General features: G+C 40.8%; 1 protein-coding gene across 1 annotated transcript in view; it reads right to left on the bottom strand.

The window, feature by feature from the left end:
• LOC141474379 (zinc finger MYM-type protein 4-like) overlaps nt 1-21,197 on the bottom strand; it is a 28,932-nt gene extending 7,735 nt beyond the window's left edge. The window contains exons 1-22 of the mRNA XM_074162256.1: nt 20,675-21,197; nt 19,007-19,074; nt 18,241-18,411; nt 15,400-15,478; nt 14,713-14,965; nt 12,789-12,963; nt 12,460-12,672; nt 11,141-11,291; nt 10,370-10,485; nt 9,967-10,239; nt 9,325-9,475; nt 8,884-9,056; nt 8,375-8,525; nt 7,222-7,362; nt 6,878-6,915; nt 5,603-5,747; nt 4,488-4,606; nt 3,985-4,156; nt 2,871-2,924; nt 2,577-2,756; nt 1,935-2,029; nt 1,209-1,380 (exon numbers count right to left, since the gene is read on the bottom strand). Coding sequence (XP_074018357.1) covers nt 1,209-1,380; nt 1,935-2,029; nt 2,577-2,756; nt 2,871-2,924; nt 3,985-4,156; nt 4,488-4,606; nt 5,603-5,747; nt 6,878-6,915; nt 7,222-7,362; nt 8,375-8,525; nt 8,884-9,056; nt 9,325-9,475; nt 9,967-10,239; nt 10,370-10,485; nt 11,141-11,291; nt 12,460-12,672; nt 12,789-12,963; nt 14,713-14,965; nt 15,400-15,478; nt 18,241-18,411; nt 19,007-19,074; nt 20,675-21,182 — 3,598 coding nt within the window. The 5' untranslated portion in view covers nt 21,183-21,197. The remainder of the gene's footprint in view (nt 1-1,208; nt 1,381-1,934; nt 2,030-2,576; nt 2,757-2,870; nt 2,925-3,984; nt 4,157-4,487; nt 4,607-5,602; nt 5,748-6,877; nt 6,916-7,221; nt 7,363-8,374; nt 8,526-8,883; nt 9,057-9,324; nt 9,476-9,966; nt 10,240-10,369; nt 10,486-11,140; nt 11,292-12,459; nt 12,673-12,788; nt 12,964-14,712; nt 14,966-15,399; nt 15,479-18,240; nt 18,412-19,006; nt 19,075-20,674) is intronic.
• Nucleotides 21,198-22,852: the final 1,655 nt, after the last annotated feature.

The raw sequence follows: 22,852 nt of genomic DNA, 5'->3' as shown, positions 1-22,852 counted from the left end.
CAGGATTCAGAAAGGGAAGCAGAGCCAGCAGAGAATGAATCAATCAAAGAATCTTCAATGCAATTAACCAGGTTTGGCTGCTCCTCGTCTGACAAAAGTGCCTGGTTGGGACCCAGCAGGGACCCTTTCTGGGTGGACACGGTCTCCTGGAACTGTCTCTAATATCGGTTTCCTCAGCCACAAGAAGAAAACGCAGTAACTCATGGGATTGCTCTTCTTCTGGGAAACAGAAACCAGCTGTTCTCACGTAACGACAAGAAAAATTCCAAATAGGAGAAGAAAAAGCAGATCTTATTCTAGCTAGAAATCGTCCCTTTGGGAGCTTTCTTATACAAGCCCTGCCATGCTTAGTTCTTTACATTGCATAAGTATTTAATGTGATTCGCTCTCTTCTCCGCCATCCCCAAAAAGTTCAGTTCTATTCCTAACTTAAATTCTCTGCTTGACTCTGAAAATTTGCCCACAAAACTCTCTGTACAAACATGTAAGACAAATTTGAGCCCAGGGAGAAGGGGAGTTAGACACTGCTGTGCTTTCGTAAAAAAATAAAATAATCCCTAAGTAGAAAACCAAACAAAAATGACATTTATATTGCCATTATTATCTGTCACCCCAGTGAGACATAAGGAACAATTCACAACTTCTAAAGTTAATTTCCAGCAGGTTGCAGCACAGAATGGAAAACTTTCTTTCCAGCTGTGAAGCCTAGAAAGAAGGTGTTAAGATTTTAATGTTGTAGCCAGATTTTTTTTTACAGCAAACAGCTCTGCTGACAAACAAATGCTTTGTGAATGCGTTAGCTACAGAGGAGAAAGATGGGGCCAAGTTAGTGTTGTCAACTTAGAGTTATGGCCTGGTAATAGCTCAGTAAAGCTCCGCAGCTGCATAAAACAGCTCTTCTACAAATGAAGAATTACTCCATGCAAATGAACGCAATGTGGAGGTTAAAAGACTAACATTTCTAATGTTGAAAAGAAATCTGTTTTTTTATAGCCTGTTTTAATAGGTAACAGATCAATTAAGAATGTAATAGCAACGATTTTTAAATGCATGGAAAGACATAAGAGAGCATTCCATAAAATCTTTTCTCCACTCATGGATATTTTAACGCTCAGGAGTATCTAATCCTAATTTTCATTTGAACAACGCATCATGCCAAGTGCTCTTTAACTAAGTACTTCTGTTTCCACTGAGAGAGAAAAATTTACCTGAAAACTTCAGGTCCCCTTGTTCCTCCTGTGCATTTTTCCATTGGACCCAGTTTTTCCAGGCGTTCACCCCGTACATGTACTTCAGGGTCATCCCAGAAACGGAGCATCCCGGGTAGGAACCCTGCATCAGATTCCGGGGCTCTACAGAAACCACAGACTTCTTCCGTCCCTACAGGCAAACAACCAAATCAAAACAAATAATGCACATTTAATAAGCTCTTAATCTCTGGATGCTTAACTTAATCTCACGTAAAAAGGCCATTATGCTGACATGGTAACAAAATCCTACTCCCACAACAGAATCTGAATGGATATACATGTATTTTGAGTATGTAGACAAATATTAACCAAATTTTACAAAAAAGGTGCAATAAAATGCAGTAATTCTCACTGTGACAAACATGCACAGAAATAGATTCCTCTCTAGCTACGCAAGAAAAAATTGATTCGTTGCTGTAGATTATGACACTGCTCGAAAGACACCTCTTCGGAGTTTTTTGAAACGATACACATTTAAAAAATGTTCTGCACTAAAAAGAGCATTTATTCTACCTTGTTGCAGAGGGGGAAGAAAGAAAATCTTATCTCATAGAGCAGAATGGGAAAAAATATACAGCGTAGTTAAATGGAATTCTTATTTTCAGCTTGGAGCACTATCTTTTTACTTCTGAGAGTAAGCACACACAGCATATTAACGGAACGTGTTCAGAAGAACCTTCTTACCCGTCTCTTTGGCTGTGGGAAGCCATCTCTGTGTCTCCTTCTTGCTCGTGAACGTGAATGCACACCCAGTCCTTTACTGAGAGGGTCAAATGAGTCTGAAGTCAAATCAACACCATTAAGAGTTATAATTATCTGATTTAAGAGCCCAGGCAGAAGTGTCACTTAGATACCATGGAATACCTTACAGTTGGCAATCGCACCTGTATATTCAAATAATGCTTTACCTTTGAATCATTAGGCAATGTATGTACTTTCTGTATAAAGAAAGTAAATTTGTGGAAGAGAAAAAACGCCCCCCCCCCCAACAGCGAGTGCATTTATTCAGGAAAACCTATATTCTTCTGCACCACTCCCATGGGTTATATCCAGGGACACAGAAGTGGTAATTCAAAGGAGTCAAGCAAGGTGACCTGCTACTCTTGTCGGGGGGTCTGTGGAATGTTGCCTTTAAAGATAGCAATAATATTTTTTAAATAGTAATTTACTAATTAGTAGAGCTGATATATTACTGCAGCTTTCAATATCCAGTTTTACTAAACGAACACACACCCCCTTCACAAGCAGACTGCTGGCACAATGCTTACTCAGAAAAATTATGTGTACTTTCATACAACAATGCGTTTTTCTTCACGTTATACGGACCTGACGGAAAATCTGCCTCCAGGTCCTGTTCCACATCGCCTTTGGAGAACTGCTTCAGCTCCGGCTCCGGCTCCGGCAGGGTGCTTGATCGTAAGGCGTAGTGATTTAACTCCTCCTCCCAGCTGTGCGGAGTGGACACTGCTTCTGACTCCAGATCTCCACTGTAAGTGCTGCCTTGGTCTGCAACGAGAGCAATCAGATATACCACATGCTACAGGAAAGAGGAGTTTGCAGGAAAAGATACATCAGGGTCAAAATCCATTTGAAAAAAAAAAAAATAAAAAGCAAACTGACCTTTCTCAAATATCTTGGGGTCCAGGAAGAGCTCATGCTCCGATGTTTGAGATCCTTTAGAAAAAGAAGGAAATCTGTGTCTATAAATGACTGACGACTGACATAACTAACACAAAATACTTCGAACACTAAAAAACTACGTATTAGGTCATTAATACTAACACACACGATGCCCCTTCTCCTCCACTAGAGTTCCCCTAACAGCTTTCTACCTTGGTCATGCTGTTACGGGAGAAACAAATGCAGAACTAACCCATGTTTGCTTTTCCAAATGTTTCCATCCCTCCACGTTTGTTATGTGAGTCATCTGTAGACAAGTAAGATATTTTGTTGATTTCTTTTCAGCTTGTTCCACTTTTATTGCATTGGACGATCATTATCCAACACATTCTAACCTCCATCACCCTCCAAGAATCCACCATAAAAAGCCTGATAGGAAAATATTCTTGTAAAACAGCTGCTCTGCCTTCTTGATTTTGACTCCTTCTGCTAATGCATGATGTACTGATCTGGAAATTACTACCTCTAGCAATCTGTTACTGTCAACAGAAGTCAAACCAGCACCTAGGATCAGGGAAAGGGAATGCAAAGACATTTAAACCACTGCCAGTGCTCAGTATGTAGCGTGCGTTCCGCGCTAAGCACAGCTCTACTGGGTATTGACCACTAAAACCCCTGTAAAATCACAAAAGCTTCAGAAAGGTGCAAGGATAACCAGCACCTGAGACAGGAACTATGAGGAGGAGTAAATTAATCAGAAAAGAAAACATGTTTTCAAAACAAAGAATAGAATATTGTACACAGAGACAAAACTATCTCCAAATACCCAGTTCAGCTGAATTCCCAGAAGGCTGCCTCATTTTAAAAGAATAAGTCATCAAAATTGCTGAGACATGACATAAGCATTACAGTCCTGTCTAGGTTGGCACTCCACCTGCATGAGCGCTTTTATTGTGGAAAATGAACGCTGGTGAGTCAACAGGACCATTTAACTTGGCGTGTCTAACTGGGAAGCAGCTAGTATAGACCCTACATCTATTTCTCTACCTATTTTCCGTGATGAGAGGATCCCCATCTCACTGCATTCTGTTTCCTTTTTAAAAACATCACATACCACCATGAGAGTGTGTTTTGTCTTTCTCCTCATCTTCTGCAATCATTTCTGCCATCTGAAGGAGATCAGCTTCAAACGGATTTGTGGGAATCTTTTCCTTGATGTCCTGAATAGTTTCAATGATCTTATCAGCACTATCCAGGGTAGTGGGGAAGAGCATGGGAACTGGTACCTATGGAACACATGGAAAATATTAGAGCATGTTTGGGAGTGAAGGAAAGAAGATTTCTCTCGTTTAATCTTACATATGTTTTAGGACTACTAAATTTAATTTTAAAATATCTCCAGACTGGACGATTTGTTTCATTTCTGCAATACCCCCACAAATTGGTAGTTTTGTGTGATGACGTGTAACCCAACATGATGTGATAAGGAAAGAAATGGCTTCAAGGACTGCAAATACCTCTCGCATGACTAGTCACAAATGCCAGTGACACTGCTCCATGCCCTGTTCAGAATCAAGACTGAAACCCAGTTCTCCAGTGAACTGAAGCACAACTTACAGGTACTGGCATCCCGAGTGGAACCGGTGTGTACTGAGTGTAGAGGTGAAAGGGCACTGGCACAAACACTGGTACAGGAACAGGTACCACAACGATCTGGGGTTGGACTACTTCTTCTTCTATCAAAAATGAAAAAAAAAAAAAAAGTTGTTTAACCTTGTGACTATCCACCACACTCCAGAAGGTCCATGATAATTGTCTGGCCTTGTGTTTGTAACTCTGTGGGCACAGCACCACGTCTTGGTTCACAGTCACCTTTCACTTTAGCTTTGCTGTAACAAGTATTAATACTACAGTTTGGAAATAAACAGCACAGTGACCACACACATGAACGCTGGAAGGGAAGAGTGGAAATAAGTATCAACTACATCCAGGTAAGTGGTGTGTTACTGCAATTACCTCACAAGTAACTACAAGACCATAAGAAGGTACTATTAAAAAACCAACTACAACCTTCCCACTTCTCTTAATGAAGAAGATGAAGTTGTTTACATCAATACTAGATGCTCTCCTTCTATAGCAACGATGACAAAGCCACTCCTCAATGCTGGACTGCACTATGGAACAGCCTTTGAAGGTGTTTCTGTTTCCTCCCGCCCAGAGAGGGATCTTAGAGCAAATACATATCTAATGAAATTACCCTGGAAATAGGGACTTAATTTTCAGAGGTTCTTAGTATCTGTATCTAATAATTAAAGGAAAGTGAGAGTTGAAACAATTTTTGAGAAATCATGCACTTTAATAAAGTGAGTCCGCTCTTGTGGATTGTGCTGTCAGAGCTAAGAACTCATAAAAAACAAGTTCCCTTCGTAGCCTTTTGCGTGTCACTTAACTATTGCACTTCATTTTGCACGGTGAAGATGATCGCAGGATGCTAAGATGAGTTAAAGTAAATCTCAAGATTCATCACACACAAAGCTTTAAGGATTCCAAAGAATCAAATGCAAATGTTTTACATCTGTGAGGCAAACTGCTACTTGGAAAACACCATAAGACAATCTGAAAACTATTTAAGGTTTTAAAATACATTAAAATATTCTGTTGCATAAATCACGCATTACTCGCTCAACTGCAATAAAGACTGTTCTAAAACAGGTAGGAGATTCGATACGTACCTGTCTGGCATTCTTTGTTTTGTGTGTGAGGTTTGCACGAGGTGGCCTTAGTCTGTGTGATTGGCTTGCACAATAACGCTTTGTTTTTCAGAAGCCTGGGCGGTTGTGACGGTGGCAGCTTTAGGGCGTCTGTCTGAGTACTAGCCTGTTGGCAAAAACACAACGAGGGCAGAGTCAGTATTGGTTTGAAGGATATCACAAAATTAGTATTTGCTCTCTACTATGGGAGGTTGAATAATTAAAAACTTTCCTTGCTGATAAAAATGATCATTTAAAAACTATTACATTAGCACGCTGTTTTTGCATTTGGCACTTTCTGGTCTTCACCTCAATTTATTTTACTCAACCAACAGGCTTTTCTTCTGTTAACGTTGCAATGAGCAAGCCTGCAAGTATGTTTGGTTTCTGGAGTCAAACAACCTCTATAAACTTTTGACCCTGGAATGCTAGGATGGCAGGGATCATGAGGGCTTTGACAACTAAAATTTTGGCTGATACAGATAATCAAAAAACTTAGTAAAGTGATTTGAAACTACTGAAAAGCAATTAAAGTAAAAAAATAAACACAAACACTGGCAGTATCAGTATCACTTCCTGATTACACAGAGACCAACTGTTCGTGTTTGTACTAAGGTCACGTGCTGCTAACTGATTTTCAGTCATGCATTCAAACATCAGGATCTGCTTCATTAGGGAAGGTTCATACTCTAATCTGTAAATGACATTTCAGCTAAAAGCAAGGGTGTCACTCTTCCAGAACCCAAGAGCTACACAATAAAATCTTCATCTTTTAAGAGAGTTGCGAGCTGCACACCATATACCTCAAATTGCTCAAGAATAGGAACTCTAGGAGCCATTCCCAGATAAGCGGTGACGGTGGCTCCCCACAGCCCTGTCACCACACTACCAGGGAGTGGTCCCCTTCCTCCCACGCTAGTCCTTTGGACACCACATCCCACTTCTGGCCACAAAAGGTGGCCTCAAGTAGAGAAGCCACACAGGAATTGCTTGAGAACTACAGCCATCTCAAGAGCTCCAATTTGACAAGTTTTGTCTTAAAACATCTAATCAATCTGTCAGTGGACACAAAAAGACTTTATACCATACAAGCTCTATGCATTTCAGAAAAAGCATCTGCAAACTGCATGAATTTTAAATCCCAATCACAACTAGGAAAAGCAGTTACAAAATGATGGTGCAAAATTCTTGGATACTTTACTTGTTATTGATACAATCTGGGCCAAAGTGAGAAAAAGAGTCTCTCGTAAAACTTACATCTCCTATTATTTTTGCTGTCACAGTAGGGACTGCACCTGTGTAGAAAAAACATATAACAGCCTTTGTACTTATCATCAAGGACAATAATCCATGCTCTGCCGAGGTCAAGAATTCCCAATGAATCTCATTCCCTAGTGTATGTACATTAAGTCATTATTTATGCCTAGGGAAAGAAGGACAAAACTGTAACCAATCTGCACCGATGTGGAGCATAATGAAGAAGAGATCCTCAGTGGAAGAGATCCCTGAACAGTTGTCCTCAGTGGAAGAGATCCCTGAACAAATATAAATGTTCAGGAATAGGGATTTAAAAATACAAGCATCATACCCGGCAGCCTTACCCTGTAAAACGTTGTTGGAGTTAACGGTAGGCTGGGCAGCAGGGGTGCTCGCAAGGGACACCACGTTTGCTATGACAGGGGTCGAGTCCTTTCTCAGAGAAGGAGGGCCTGACGAGGAAGCTGGTGCCATAGAAAGGTTTGCTGGAGAGAATGAACAGAAGAAAACTAAAATAGGCATAAGTTAATTTATAATGCAGCATTTCTGAAACAACACCCACCCTGCCTATTTACCTCCAAATGAAAAAAATCTCCAAATTCAGGGAAAACAGCTCCCACCAACGTAAGCAGCATGTGTGCACAAAGCTGAAGAGCTGAATATGGCACCTGGTGCCTACTAGAACCTTTCAGTTAATACTCTTTATTGCTCCTTGGGTACCTTACTGTTGCAGTCACCACCACTCAGTGGGAGATTATGCCCCTCTCTAGGATCAGTGCTATCCCTGCCCTTTGTTTCGCTTTCTCTTCCTGTCTTTGTGGGCCTTTCTTCCCTTTGCATCTCATTCCCTACAGAAACTCACAGTTCCTATTCCTGTGGCCTTCATTCCCACCCTCCTTCCCATTCCATTTGCTAAAATAACGCGCAAGGAAACAGCTACATCTCGGCATTGATACTTCAAGACTCAACACTTAATGACATAGAAATGGTAACTCTTCATATGCCTCCAGACTACATAGAACCAGCTACTTTAGTTCATATATGGAAGTTTGTATTTACAACCATTAAGTCTACTAATTTCACCAGTTGATTTTTTTTCTTAGATGAACATTAACATTTTACTGTATCTGGCTATGTCTAATCAAGTACAGGAGACAAGCAAAGTATTTAACATATCTTCAATAGGTATCAGTTCATTTTACCCCAATACATTGGGCCTTTCTTTTATCAAAGTGATTGGAAAGTAAGTGCTTTTGTTTCACCTTCCTTAAAACACAATCTAGATTTGGTATGTGAACCAATCTCATCTCACACCTGCAGAAGTTTGAAATTGCCTAAAGTAAGAGAGAGATTTAAAACTGAGCCCGTTCAATGGCAATGGGCAAGCCCCCCAGTAGAGGGTCTATTTCAAAACGTTCAACGAATCGAATTTCCAAATAAATGTTCCTATCACTATCGTGCACACCAAAAGGCACCACTGTTCCCAGCCTGTTTTACCTGTGTTGTTTGGGGGTGGAGGGTCAGAAACGCTCTGCTGATTACAGAATAACAGAATACAAAGCAGGTTGCAAAAATGCTTGATCTCCCCTTGCCATTTCATGGACTCGCTGAGTTTCCCTTGTCTCTTACAACCATCACACTTTGCCATCTAGGGAAAGGGAGTGAGGGAGAAATTAAGGACGCTTGTAAACAGCAATAAAGAGCATGCGAATAAAAACCTCTTTTCACACTGCTCAGTAAATATAGTGTAAAGAAATCTGTAAGACTGCATCATTTTTGCAGTTTAACATAGAACAGCAGAACATTCAGTGTCTGTCTGCCCACAACCCTTATTAGGTGTTCTCTAAATAGAAAACATACTCAAAAGTTAAGGATTTACTCATCTTCACATATAGACAATATATTCCACAGACACAGAAGTCAGCTACAGGCAGCTCCTAATTTACAAAGGCTCTTTTGCTCACACATTTACATTCTAGAAGACGCTGTGTGAGAATAATGCTTACCTGGTAAAACAAGACTGTGAATTTAGACATGCACTCCTCTGAACAAAATTCCTCCATTTTCCCCCCAAAGTGATTCTGGACCAGTTTGGGAGAAGTCTGTAAACAGTAACTGCACATTTTACAGTGGTTTCCCCAGCGTTTAGCCAAGTCATGTTTATAGAGCAGTTTACAACCTAAAAGAAGAGAAAATAGCAAGAAAACAAAAGCATCCCTCAATATCAAAATGACATTTCCTTGGCATTTCTAGTTCTTATATTTAGTTATAACTGTAGTAATTTGTAGAAGCACACCATTAAAATGTTGTGTGAACAAAGTTCTGGGTTTCTAAACCTAATAAAGAGTTTTCTGTTTCTTTAGGTTTCTCTTAGTGTCACTAATAACATTAAGGCAAAAAACACTTCTGACTTGATTCATCCGAGACACAGCCTTGCCCTTTCTTACCTTCGCTACAGAATGTCTTATCGATGCCTGAGAAGCGCACCGTCTCCTTGATAATCTTCTCAATTCTGCAGTATTCACACAATGCCATCACACTGCTCCTCTTCTTATAATCATCACAGCAGGTCTTCCCACAAAACTGGAACATTTTACCCTGCAACACAGCCAGTACGTTTGGGTTTCAGTGCTTCACATCCCAGAGAATGTATTTTAATAGTTAATAATAAAAACTCAGAAGCATATTTATGCCCTTGGAAACCAACAACAAGAAGCACTGGCGAATAAGTCTCCCCATTTTGCTTTATAACAAAGACAACACAATTTTCTGCAGAAAGCCCTCACCAATGTGCTTTGTCTTGGAATTAAAAGGGTCATCTCTGGGACCAAGAATCAGGAATGTGCTTACCTAGCCAGGAAATCATAGCGTTTGGGGTTTTTGGAGGTTTTTTTTCTGCTTTTAAGACCAAAGAGCTAATATCAGTATTAATTTTGATAACGGTTAAACAATACCAAAATCGGTACTCAATTCCTCCACAGCAGGTCGTAGGAAGCACAGAGCAGTACTGAGAGACCATTGCATATAACCTACAATTTCTTGGGTTTCTGTTGAGAAACATGAGTTTGAAAAGCCCAAATCTTTATTACCTTGTAGTCAAGCAGCTCGGGTTTGGTTGCAAACAATCTGTTACAGTGCTGACACCTGAGTTTTACAACAGGGCGGGCAAAAGTGACTTGCTGGGACTGGGCAGCCAGCCTCTGGAGACCAGCTGCGGCTGAGCTGCTCATGGAGCTGGGGGACACCGTCGAGGTGGTGCCGCCGGCTGACACTGTCGCCCCCGAAGGAATGCTTACAATGACTTGACCTTGTGACAGAGGTACCACCGAGGAGTTCATTCCTGCGGGCTTGTTGAACAAATTCTGCAGGAGAACAAATCAGGGAACAGACTTTATTTTACAGTATTATATATTTTACCCAAAATCCCAGATATTTTCACCATCAATTTATGATTCTATTAATTAAGCTAAGAAGAAATCCTAGATGTCACACCTGAAAAGCTACCACACAACTGTAGCTGCAAAAATTGCGTATGCTCCCATCTGACATAGCCAAGTGATACTGAGGGTTTGCTGAGGTTTTACAGCTGTTGCACTGAACTTGAACACCTGAGGGTGAAACAGAGAAGAAAAAGTGATTTATGCAACACCAAGTTGTCTTGCAGATAATTCTGCACCGTGCATACAAATCCAGAGAACGTGAATGACAAGCCAAGGTACACACAGCAGCCCAAGATGAGGTTTCTACAGATCCAGAAGCAGACACTGCAGCTGCGGTGCCTGTTGTTTGCCATATCCTTTAATTAATCTCCCAGTATCCCTAGGATCTCAGTAAGCATTTTTCTACTTTACAAGAAAAACAGCTGAGACTACGTTTGCAACATCAAGCAGAGGTAACCGAGCTCACCACCCTGGCGAGCAGGGGCAGGAGAGTCCCAGTGGTGGGATGGCACACGGCCACAGAAGTGGATTTGTCCACTGGGAAACCCACCAGCTGCACTTGCAAGAGCAGAAAATAGATTAAGGTTTATTATTATCATGTTTAAGCTCTCCGAAAACAAAGCTGAAATGGCTGTGCTGTCACTGTTAGGTTTATCTACGGTGGAAAGTCCTTATGTTTCCATCTCAGCACCTCCCTTTAAAACAAAAGAAGCCACTTCCCACTCCCCCATAAAAGAATTATCAGTCTTAATTCAAAACAAACTAAGTTTGGATATAAGCTATGTGAAATTAGGCTTCTAAAGAAGTAAAAGGATAAACTTACCTGCAGAAGTAACCATTTTTACTCTATACGCTGACAAGCAGTTAACAGAGCAAAACAGCTCAGTTTTTCCCAAGTTATTTGTGCTCTCGATCATCTCGGCCGAAGATCTCAAAGATTTACACAGTGTGCAAGGCGTGATTTTAGCTGACTTCTGTGGAAACATGGAAATCCGTCACTCATTCGAACCTTAATATTTTTATTAACCTGGAAATGAATCACTAGCATATAAAACATGTATAAAAGTGACTGCTAGTGCACTTGACACAGCACGTATTTTACAGCAGTATTATTTATGATGAAGGTTTCAGGATAAGTGCTACCTTTGCAGACCAGTCTGGACGGTACCCGGGTGCCAGGGCAAAGGCCTCCCAGTGCAAACCACACTACGTGCTGTAGTAGCACGGATCATTCAACATTTCTGCTGAGAAGCAGCATTTTGCTTATGATTTTTAATCCATCAGCTACGTATGTAAGCAATATTCCCATTTAGCAGATGAGAAAAGAAAGAGAGGAGGAGGTTCCTCTCTCACCCACAAACCCCCAGAAACTATCAGAATGTATCTGACAATTGAGTTGAATGCCTTTTAAAAATCAATAAAAAATAGACAAGAATTATAAGCTTTGAACGTACTGTTTTTCAGGAAGACTAACATACGAGCTTTTGATGCGAGATGCAAAAGCAGCATGAAATCCCGCTCCTTTCCAGACTATTTAATTTAATTTCCAGATTTGTTTCAGAGGATAACTAACATTTTAGGTAATTTTCTGGATGAAATAACTTCTACCAGATTTTTTTTTTTAATCCATTAGGCCTTTCTTGGCCTAAGTGGCCTGCATAATGGGGTAGCAAAGTCAAGTCACAAAATGAAGTTACACTATCTTATCAGAGGGCAATTTTTCCTGAAGTAATCGTGTTAAAATAAGTCAGTCAAAAATAATTGAGCTATTATAATAAATTAAGGTTCTCTCAACTGCTCAGCTCTTTAAGAGGCTCCACTATAATAAAAATTTAAATATTAATTAGTTGATAATTTTGATTATGATTTTTAAATGTTTATTACTTTCCCTCTCCACTTAATTCAGATGCTACAATTTAACAGAGAATACTCAAACAGGGAGAGCATCTCAAAGGCTGAAAAAAGTCAGTCTTCTGCTGCTGAGCGGTCCCTCCGTGTCTCCTCTCACACTGGAATAATCTGGTTCTGTGCTTAAGGGAAACTAAACTCCTTTTGCCCAAACATTGCTATCTCAGACCAAGACAGTAACTGAAACAATCAGCCAATAAACTGTGTGTTTCTTAATATTCTGTCAAAATATACCTGCTTGTACGCTGTCACACAGGAAGAACTGCAGAACTTTTTGGATTGTCCCTCTATCTGAAGCACGTGGCACTGGCCAGAGCCGCTGTAGCAGTAGCCCCCGCAGTTCTCGCAGCAGTTCATGGTCAGGTTGTTGGCCGAGCGGAATTTGGAGAAGCAGGCGTCGCTGCAGAGCTTGTGCACAACGTTCTGGTAATTCACCTCGTGCCTGATCTGCAAGAAAAGAAAGAATATGTAACAAGAACAGAAAGAATATGTACGTTCATCTCTGAGACAGCACCTTGCCCTGATCTAAAGGAAATTCAACTGGAAAAGGAGTTTGCAATTACCACGGCATTCTTCTGGCACATGCTGCACTTGGTTGAAATGCTGTTAGTGTGAATAGTAACAACAGGTTTCCGTTTCAGTTCATAGGTAGAAAGACAAGACTGGCTGCAGAAATCCTTACTGGAGTTTGTATTGTCAAACTGGGCAGTGATTACATCCTTTGGATTTAGAATGTCTCTATGGAAAAAAGAAAAACAAACAAAGAGACGATTAATGTTGGTTTCATGTCAACTTGCTGTCCTCTTTTTTTCTGCAGACTAAACACTCTCTAGAAGAGGGTGGATTCGTTTAATTTAAAGCTTTTCTTTTTGCTGATCTAAGTACCCAACTTAGTTTTTCTTTTCCTATTAGGAAAATAGTTATGAAGTACAATTCTCAAGTAGGTATTCTGTGAAACATTTTGTACCTGGACTTAGGAGTGACCTATAAACACATCGAGCTGTATCATTAAATCTTTTCAAAAGGAACTGGGAAAAGGTAACTGTTTTGCACAGTCTTTACTAAAAAAAAATAAAATAGAAAGCAGGATATGTGGAATTATTCCCTTTAACAATGAAAATACCAATCATAATGGGGTAGGGAAAAGGTCACAATTTCTAATCACCATGTAGCTCAGCGCAAAGCCGTCTGACCAGGATCATAACTTCCCATCTCTCATACCCCCTCTGTAATTATGTTTATTTGTCGCTGGATTTGACAAACTGAACTTTCTCCTTATCTCTTCTCTCTTTTGAAACAGTCAATCACAGAAAACTTTCAAAGCCCTTAAGTCAAAAAACCAGGAGGAAATATACGTATATAGTTTTCTTGGTTGGAGGGATGCCTCCTTCTCACTTGGCTTGTCAGAGGCAAACCATTTTTCAACAGAACAAAACCAAATTACAGCCAAGACCCCTGAACTTTATTGCAAGGCCTGTCCACACCGAGACAGCAAGTGAAAAGACTAATTAACTGAAGTCTCAAGTTTAAGTTCAGCTGACCTTGTAAAAGTGAAAGTAATAAATTTGCTGTTGAAGAAATGATGAACAAGCAGCACTCCTTTTGCAAAGTAACTTTCATAACTGAAAATAAGACATATGAATAATTCTCCTCTATAGACCGCAGCACAAACAGTCTGCAAAGTTAGTTATTTGCCTCGAGTTAATGATATAGTAATATGACATCTTAAAGAGTCACCCACAAAGGTCTCCTTTTGCTAATTTGAAAACAATAATACAAATGAACACAAAATGTTAATAATTGAAGCGTTTTCAGAGCTGAAGGTTGAGGCCTGTGTTTCCAACAGGACTGTGGAAAATGTAGATTATCTTTTCTAAAGAATTTTTTCCACGTAGGCTCAGGAGCAAACCTTGCCTTCCCACTCTGGGTCTGGGTAGAAAGTAAATGATTTGGGTACTGAAATCCCTACTGCCTGAAAAACTCAGTTCTTAATAAATTTAATCTCTCTGCATCGTATGAGAGTTTAGCCATGATTAAATAACAGCAGCGGTGACATATTTTGAAGAGCTAAAACCTAAGCTTAAGGAATGGAGCCAGGCTGGAGAGTTAAAATTTTTTTAGAATCTAAGGAAATATCCTGCCCCAAGTATATTAATTTACCTGTGGTTTTATTTCATTTTAGGGATTTGGTAAACCTATTTTCATCTAGAAGGAATAATACATAAAATACTTTTTTGTTAATGGTTTTGATAGTGCAATGACATTTTAAAATGGCACGAGAGCACAGTACCTTTTCAAATACAGCTTATTTAAATTAAAAAAAAGATAAGATGCACACTTCACAACAGAGGCTTTTAAATCTAGTGTATGTAAAATCCAATTAATGAATTGGAACTGAAAGCAGACAAATATTATTACTAAATTCAAGCATTCCATTATCTGTTGGAATATCAATTATTACTAGAAGAAATGAAACCACTGTCCTACTTTGAGCAGCTTGAGCAGGTTTTCTTGGTAGAAGCTGGTGGGCGAGGAGCTGGGACGGTGTATCCAGTGAGGCACAGTGTGGAGCAGAAGAGCTGGGTCGAGCCTTTCCTCTGGTACGCGGTTTGCCCCTTCTGCAGGATTTTTTTACAGCCAGAACAGGAAACCCGAACAGCTGTGGCTGGAACTGAAGGCAGCATTTTACTCATGCCAGAGGATGCCACAGCAGGCTGGAAACCTGATGACAGCTGTGGAGCTAAAAAAAAAGAAAAAAACCACAGAGAAAACATAGAGTAACTGTTATATATGTATTACACATAATTCACTGGTGTGCAGGGGGCAAGCACACAGCTTATGACTTTATTTGGGTTGTTGGGTCTAAGGGAGAATTAAGTAGCAGATGAACTCCCCGTAAATACATGCCCTGTGCCCTGTTTTCTGCATAGTAGATTGTTTCAACAGCTCTTAAGACTGAGAATGCACTTTAACATCCTTTTCACATTCAATTTTCCTATGCCTAAAAATACAATTATTTTTCAATCTCTGAATTTTATTGTCTCTAAAACAAACTAGTTTTTTTTTCCTACTGGGGTCAGATATAGCAAACAAAACGCAGAATAACTGCAAGGTTATTTGCAAAGGCGAGATATTGTACAGATTTAAATAAAGTTAGTCTTGCCTATTTCTTACCAAGAGGACTGCCACTGACTGAAAATACAGCACTGATTTTCAGCTCCCCTTCCTGAGATTTTGGCTGTTGGCCGTACTCCTGAAACAAAGGGAAAGGAAAAGGAGAACAAATACACACATGTAATAACAGGTGACATGATTTCCATTCTTTCATAACGCTGTTCTGAATTTTAAGGTGCAGGAAGGCAGGAGTGAGTCCCCTATGCCTGCTCCATGGGCCAGGGTTACAGATGCTGCTCCGTGAGCACCAGGCACAGACCCTGCTCAGGGCTTCACAGCGAACTACAACCAGAGGTGCCATGTGGAAATGGAAAAGTGTGGCCACCTGGTGCAGCCCCCTTTCCTGCTGTACTCCAGGACAGCTTGGAATTCAGCCAAAGCTTAAGAGAAATCTCTGCTTTCCACTCACACCAATGCTCCATCTAGAAGTGCTTTGCGGTCCTTGCCCCTACACTCTGTGAAACGAGCTTTATCTTCACGCTCATAGATGATAACGGTGAAATAGAGACTGGGACCTGGGAGAAGCGTTCTCTACTTAACCATGAGCTACGGACCTCGGAGGAGCGTAAGGTGAAGCTTAGCAGCAGATCAAAGCCCTGACCATCCCACTCCCTGCTCAGGCCGGCTTCCCCGAGAAGGAAATAACCTCATGTTTTCTACAGGATGAGAAAATCCCTACAGGCAGTCGCTGGTGGAATAGCTGACACACTCTCAATTACTAGCTTACTCCACCGCAGCTATTCATACTTTTGACACCACGCTTTCTGCCCGTCCTCTCCCTAGAAATCTGAGCCATAAAGCAGATTGTAACACTCTGCCTGTAAATCTTAATAGGCTGAAAAGCATAATCTCTTGGAACTACAGAGATGATAAGATTTAACCTACTTACAGTCGTTTGAGAGCAGCGAGGGCATGATGTCATGTTATGACTGAGCTAAATTCGCGGCTGCTGTCTGGCTGCAAGGTAAGCCAATTCTAAATCATTACGCAAAATTAAGCTCTTGCTTCTCTGTGGCAGCGAACTGCTCCCTCAGCTTAAGCCATCCCCTAAAATCACGCACCAACATCCACAAAGTACTTGCTTAAACTTAACACTTCTCTTACTCCTGTGGGAAAATGGTAAGTTTCTACACTAAGACAACCAAACTAATTCTCAACAGGTTTCCCAGGAGAACAGGCAATGGTATTCCCTCATCCTGGGAACCATCAGGCTGAAACCTTCAAAGATCAAGTAAGAGAAGCTTTTAAGCTGTGTGTGAATGTGCCGTGATGATGGGTTTTAAAGCACCATTTTTTGTTTAATATTACAACTTAAGACCTAGTTATTTGCAGAAATACAGTTCTTTAAGCATTTTAACTACAGTTTTATCCTTAGTCAATACAAGTAAAAGAAATGGAGGCAAATCCTGACATCAACTGTGCGTGACCAAGCGTAGTTTCACAACAGCGTAACGGCACTGAAAGCCAAGAACCTTCAGCCCCAACTATCGGTTACAGCAAGAAATGCGCTTATCTTTCAGGATGCATGAAAAAACCCAACCCCCCCCCATTAATTCCAGTCTAAAGCAAAACAAAATGAACCTTCTTCAGTTCTCATATTTTTCCAGTATCAGGCAGAGTTGATAATTACAGGATTTGACTCCAGGAAGTAATTTATTGAAGAATACGATATTTTATATTTAAATTCTTCAGGTCTTCACTTTTACTTATTAATATGATCTTTGATAACCACAGACATCTTGCATTGCATTCCACACAAATCCACACAGAGATGCCATCTCGGGAGGACAAAATCGACAGATTCAACTAATCTACACCTGGTTTGACATTGTAACGCTTAAGGGGAAAAAAAAAAAAAAGAACAATCTCATGGACACTGAACAAATCAGAAGGGCAGTGAAGTCTGAAGAGTTTCAAATACTTAGCTTACTTCTTTATTTTATTAAGCCAAAAATATTATGGGAAAGAAAAAAGGGAAGACAGGCCCAAAGAGAAGAGGAGGGACAGCAGAGTACACAGAATGGTGCTAGAAAAACTAACGCCTGCACAAGAACCAGCACTCCAGCGTCGATGCAAGCGGGGTGATCACCTTGGGAAGCTCTGCACACCTTTAACTGCAGGTAAAATTTGGCAAGTAACCCAAATATTAGCAGTGAGGAGACAGGAATTGCAACACAGCTCATGTCCCCGGTGTCACACGGCAAACCGGTGGCAAAGAGACGGGTTAGAGCTCAGCAATCCGTGTCCCAGCACCGCGCAATCCACAGGTCAGACTTTCTCCATTTTGCAATTACTGAACTTTTACCTGCGTTGTCATAAATGTCAGTCTCAAACAAGAAAGTCTCTTAAAGACATCCTTAAATTGACTTCACCGGTGTGTACACATTTAAATATTTTGACCTCTAAGTGTTAATTTAAAACAAACCACTGTGCTTGCAAAGACAATCTTTAAGAGGGAAGTGGCAGCAACAGCACTGTTTTGACTACACAGCTCTGAATGCGAGTACTCACAAAGGATCCAGTAAAACATCATTTACATTTTCTTTGCTAGTGAGACCGAGTTGAGATAAAGTGTCTATATTGCCACAGATTTCATAGTCAAAGTTTTACCGCACTTTGCTTTATCTCTAACTGAAAAGCAAAACATTTTCATCGACATGGTAACATGACATCAAAAAGCTGGGGTTGGGTTTCATGGTAGTATAAAAGGGAAAAATCCTTCTACTAAACTACGATCTTCGAGTTAAATTTCGGTCAACAAACCAAATAAATTGCTGAATTTACGTCCAGCTTATGCGGTCAGCTGTCAGACCAAAATGAGAAATGCAATGGGAAACTTACCTCGGAATTATCAGGTTCATCTTTAATTTTGTCTAATAGTCCCTGCTGTGGGGCCATAGCTTTATCATATTCGTCATCCAAAGGCTCCTCCTTAATTCTAATATTTGGTGCAAAGGAATTCCCCAGCTCTTGTCCAATAGATTCCTTACTAGAAAATAGGTAGCTAGACTCCTGAAACAATAATATGAAAAAGAATTCACCCTCCTGCATCTGCCATGAGGAGCTGGGCTGCTGCCGAGGGGAGTTTCTGCTGCAGACCAAGAGAAATGGGTCCTGCCACTGGACGGTGGGAGAAACGATGGGCAGCAGTTGCTGCCTCCGTCTCCCTGCAGCACCCTCTGTCACCCACCCCCAATCCTTGTCACTCCTCTGGCCAAAGCAGAAGCCACCCAGCTCTCTATAAGTTGGTTGTTCAGTGGGGGGAAATTCGGCTCTTTGGGCAGCGTCTCCTGTGGATACAGCTCTTCCCTGTCTCAGCTGGAAAAAAGGCAGCAGGTGGGACGGACGCATCCAGGTCTAGATTCGGCTCACCGGTCAGCCAGACCATGCTGAACAGAAGTGGCTACCAAAAGAATCCTCAATCTAAAGAGAGGGTCAGCAAAATTTTACAAAACGATATGCACTGTTTAAGTAGCAAAGATGTCTAAGAGTCAGAAGATCAGTTTTCTTGATACTCAAATTTACACTCAAATACAAAATACGTTATTTTGAATTATTCCGGTATATTGCTGCACTTGCAAAAGTGTTTGAAAGATCTATAGCTTACCCTGAAGTTAGTTTCTGGAGTTTGTGGCGCTAACTGCGTCCGTAATGTTTCTTCTACTTGATTATGAACTGAGGGAAACATATACATTAAATATAAATGAATACAGATTCCAAAGCATTTCCTTTAAAACTATCTAGAGTCTCATACTGATCCCCAGCCCCACAGTCTGACAGCACCTCACAAGTATTAAACTACTCCCTTTCTCCTTCCTGCAAATCAGATGGTAATCCTTAAAGAGCATTGACATTTTTTTATTATTCTACTGGGTCATTATTTAGCCATTCCGGAAAAATGGTTGTAAAATTCTGAGGCGAATCGTTCATGCAGAATTTTCCACACCCCAGTGGCTTCTGAACTACCCCGTGTTTCGACACTTAAATCAGAAAATATTTTTCAGAGCAACACCCTTCATCCTTTTCTTTGCTGTTCTGGTCTTTCGCCTTTTCCCCCCTTCTCAGGAAACAGTAGGTTATGCTTTTTTAGCATGTATCTTTTCAAAAGTCTGGATTTGCCTGGATACTGGATGCTGCCTATGAGCACCTACCACTGCTGTTTCAATTACTGGCTACTCTACCTGAGGCTGCACAGTTTTCAGCCACAATCGTATAACTGCAGGTATTTACAATTTTAAAATAATTTTAAAATACGTTTTTTGCACAGAAATATTCTTCACTTGATTTCTACCTGAAGATAAAAGCAGAGAGACATCTTTAACTCTTCTTTATTTTAAAAACACCTGTATTCTTCTCTGTCATTTGTGCAACCTGGGAGCACTGATTTTCAGACGCTGTTACTGAACATGCCAAGTTTAAATATCAGAATTGTAAGCTGTGAATCTGCAGAAGCAGCCAGGAGGCTCCCACCCGTGGGCCAACTCTCTCTCCATACAGCCTTCTGAATAAAATTAAACTGCATGTTCCAGCCTGGTTATTCCTAACTCCCTCATTCACTGTTCTACTGTGACTTCCAGAGCTTGGGAAGCCAAAAGCAAGCGCGTGGGAAGCCAGACCACCGGTGACTGTCAGGCTCCCCCAAACGAGAATGGATTACAGGCATCTTTGGCTCCCTCCACGTTGGCTGGACAAAGTCCCAGACACAAGTATCTGAGGAAGCAGGAGAGCAGTCTCCCAGGAAAAGCAGATCTGAAGTCACTCTCTGGCTTACTTCCTGCAGACACTAGTAACAAGCCTTTCCCTGATGCTACTATCAAATAGATCCTGCTTTAAATACGTGTACCCTAATGAAGAACTTTGCTGAAAAAAAAAAAATCCTTCCTGGCTATTAATTTAACCTAAACTTCAACATCTTTTCTTTTAAGGAGTTCCAAAGTCTATATAAAACAGTGAGAAAAAACAAAAGGAAGTTTGAATTGTCACCCAGCTTGGTTTAATGAACCCCAACAGCAAAGGATGTGTTGGGGCTTTCAAACAAGCTGTGGAGGACAAGACACCCCCCCCCGCCCCAATGCTGCCAGGCCTTTGGGCAAATCCTGATCCTAACACAGGGTTCACTGCATTTCAGGGTTCTTTATAAAATGCTTTCCTGCATACAGCCAGGCACACTCTCTTCAACAAGTTGATGTTTTTAATAACTACCCCTATTGCTAATTTCTGTCTAGTTCTTTCTTCCTCTTTGCTGGGTAGCCAGGTCTACGATGGCAACAGTTACCTGCTTTGTCAAGAAAACTGCTTTTCAATCTAGAATCCATATCTTTAGGGATTTTTTCCAAACGTTTTTCACGTTCTTGAAAATGTCCTTCTCTATTCTTGTCCTTTGCTGAAAAAGTCTCTTTGCCATTATCTCTTGTTATGCTAAAATCTTTTCGAATTGATTTAAATACAGGGCCCTGCTCAAACGGTGAAGTGAGATCCTTCTGGATTGCATTCTGAATCTGAATTTCTTTTTCACTGTCCAATTCATGTTCCGTAACTCTCTTGCCCTCTTCCAGGTGGTCTTCATCATGAATTGCTGAAGAAAGAGTGTCTTTTGGAGTGAAATTTTGATCATCTTCATTGTCACTCCCAACAACAGGTATGCCTGCCAGGTCCCCAGAGTTCAGGAAATAATCATCATCGTCGTCATCCAGCAGCGAGTTTTCAGACCCTGCTCGGTTCTGTATTCCGTAAGATATGCTGTCGAGGGCAGGTGTTAAGTTGTTGTCAGCGTCCTCAGACATTTCTGCATCCAGAATTTCACCACCTAGGGAGGAAAAAAAACCATAAAGAGTCAGAAAATTCACCAACTTTATGTATAACAAAGGACGAGTGTGTGTCCTTTGCTAATTCTGCCTGATGCTGCAATTCCTTCAATACTCTAAGCCTTCTTTGGCCAACAATATTGACAAAACATTGCTGACATAAAAAACAGTTCTGTTCCATTCACCACACAGTGAAGCAGAAGCTGAACTGAGTAAAACTAACCAAAGAAAGAAAAAACATTAACTTGAATTCATCTCCTCTGTGACACTTGTTGAGAAGGCAAGGCAGGGAGGGATTGAGGAGCAAGGGCCAGAAGGGAGAGACAGTCTTTTTCAGCAGCAATGATACTTCTAAGAAATGTTTGGTGAAACTATGGCCTTATATAAATAAATAAAAATACTTACATTTTTCTGTAATATCAAATACCGCATCAGATTTATCTTCAAACTGTAAAAAGGAAAGCACTATATCATTATCTTGGTCAGCTGCCATGTACTTTTCTAAAAAGTATCTGATCAAAACCAAAACCAACCAGAAGGATCACAATTCCTCCTCCTTCCTTTCTTGCCCCCAGCAAAGTTCTACGAACTAAGACTGTTACTGAGAAGTCACATTTACCCTAACGAGTTCAGAAGCACACAGAAAAAGCACACCATGAAAATGTAGAATTAGCATTGCTTCCCAGAGAAGGTGGAGGAGAGGAGGGAATGTCAAAATTTCCACTTTTACATGAGAAACTTGTACAAGGTCAAGATCACAGACCCTGCCCTCTTTGATGCTCTATGAACCTTCGTTTCCTCTGAACATTATAAATGGGAAAATAGAAGCATATACGGCTTCCACGGAAATGGGCTGCACAGATCTAAAGGTTTCATCTCTCTAACGGGGAACATTCCCTTTCCAGGACCAGTGAAAGGCTTTACTTCCTAACAGTAACGAGAACACGAGCATCAGCACCAGCGTAACCAAAGCAGCACCAGACAATGACTCTGAGTGCTCTACAGAACATCTGTTTACATTAAACATTCTCTGACAGACGTTACAGTTGATGACATGCTTAAATGCTGTCTTGGAGAAGTATGTGTGCTCAGCACAATTAGTGTTTTCTTTAGAATGTCCAACTCATTAGCATCCTTCCTTTCTGCCTAGAAGATAACAGCAATTCATTTCAGTCATCTCTCCTTTCTCTACATCTCCAGCTCTACGCTTTCTTTTCTGGTAGATCCTGCTCACGCCTCAGTTCTTAAGCCGTCTTAAGGAAAGTAACGGGATTTGATAGCAAAGGGATGATCTCTAATTTCATTTAACTCAAGTCATTTAGTTGATAAATCGGATATTCCACAGGACTATGATGGGGAACTATCAGTTTGGTAGCAGCCAGCCCCGGGAAAGGATGACAACACAGTGTCACAGGATTCATCTGACAGCAAAGAGTCCATCAGTCTCTTTCCAGTGTCACTTAAAGGTCTACAAAGACAAGCCAGCTCCTTCTGCTCACTGACACAGACGCGGAAGAGTGAGGACCTGCCCAGCATTGTGAATATCAAGACAATTCGATACCGTACCAAAAACTTTCCAGCTTCTCTGAGCAGATAGCTGAGCAAGGAAAAGTGAAATACAGAACCAAAAGAAAGGGAAAAAAAAGTTA

The sequence above is a fragment of the Numenius arquata genome, chromosome 21 (assembly GCF_964106895.1).
Source record: "Numenius arquata chromosome 21, bNumArq3.hap1.1, whole genome shotgun sequence".
Classification (NCBI taxonomy): Eukaryota; Metazoa; Chordata; class Aves; order Charadriiformes; family Scolopacidae; genus Numenius; species Numenius arquata.
The sequence above is the reverse complement of the archived record's forward strand: the minus strand, read 5'-3'. Positions and strand labels throughout refer to the sequence as shown.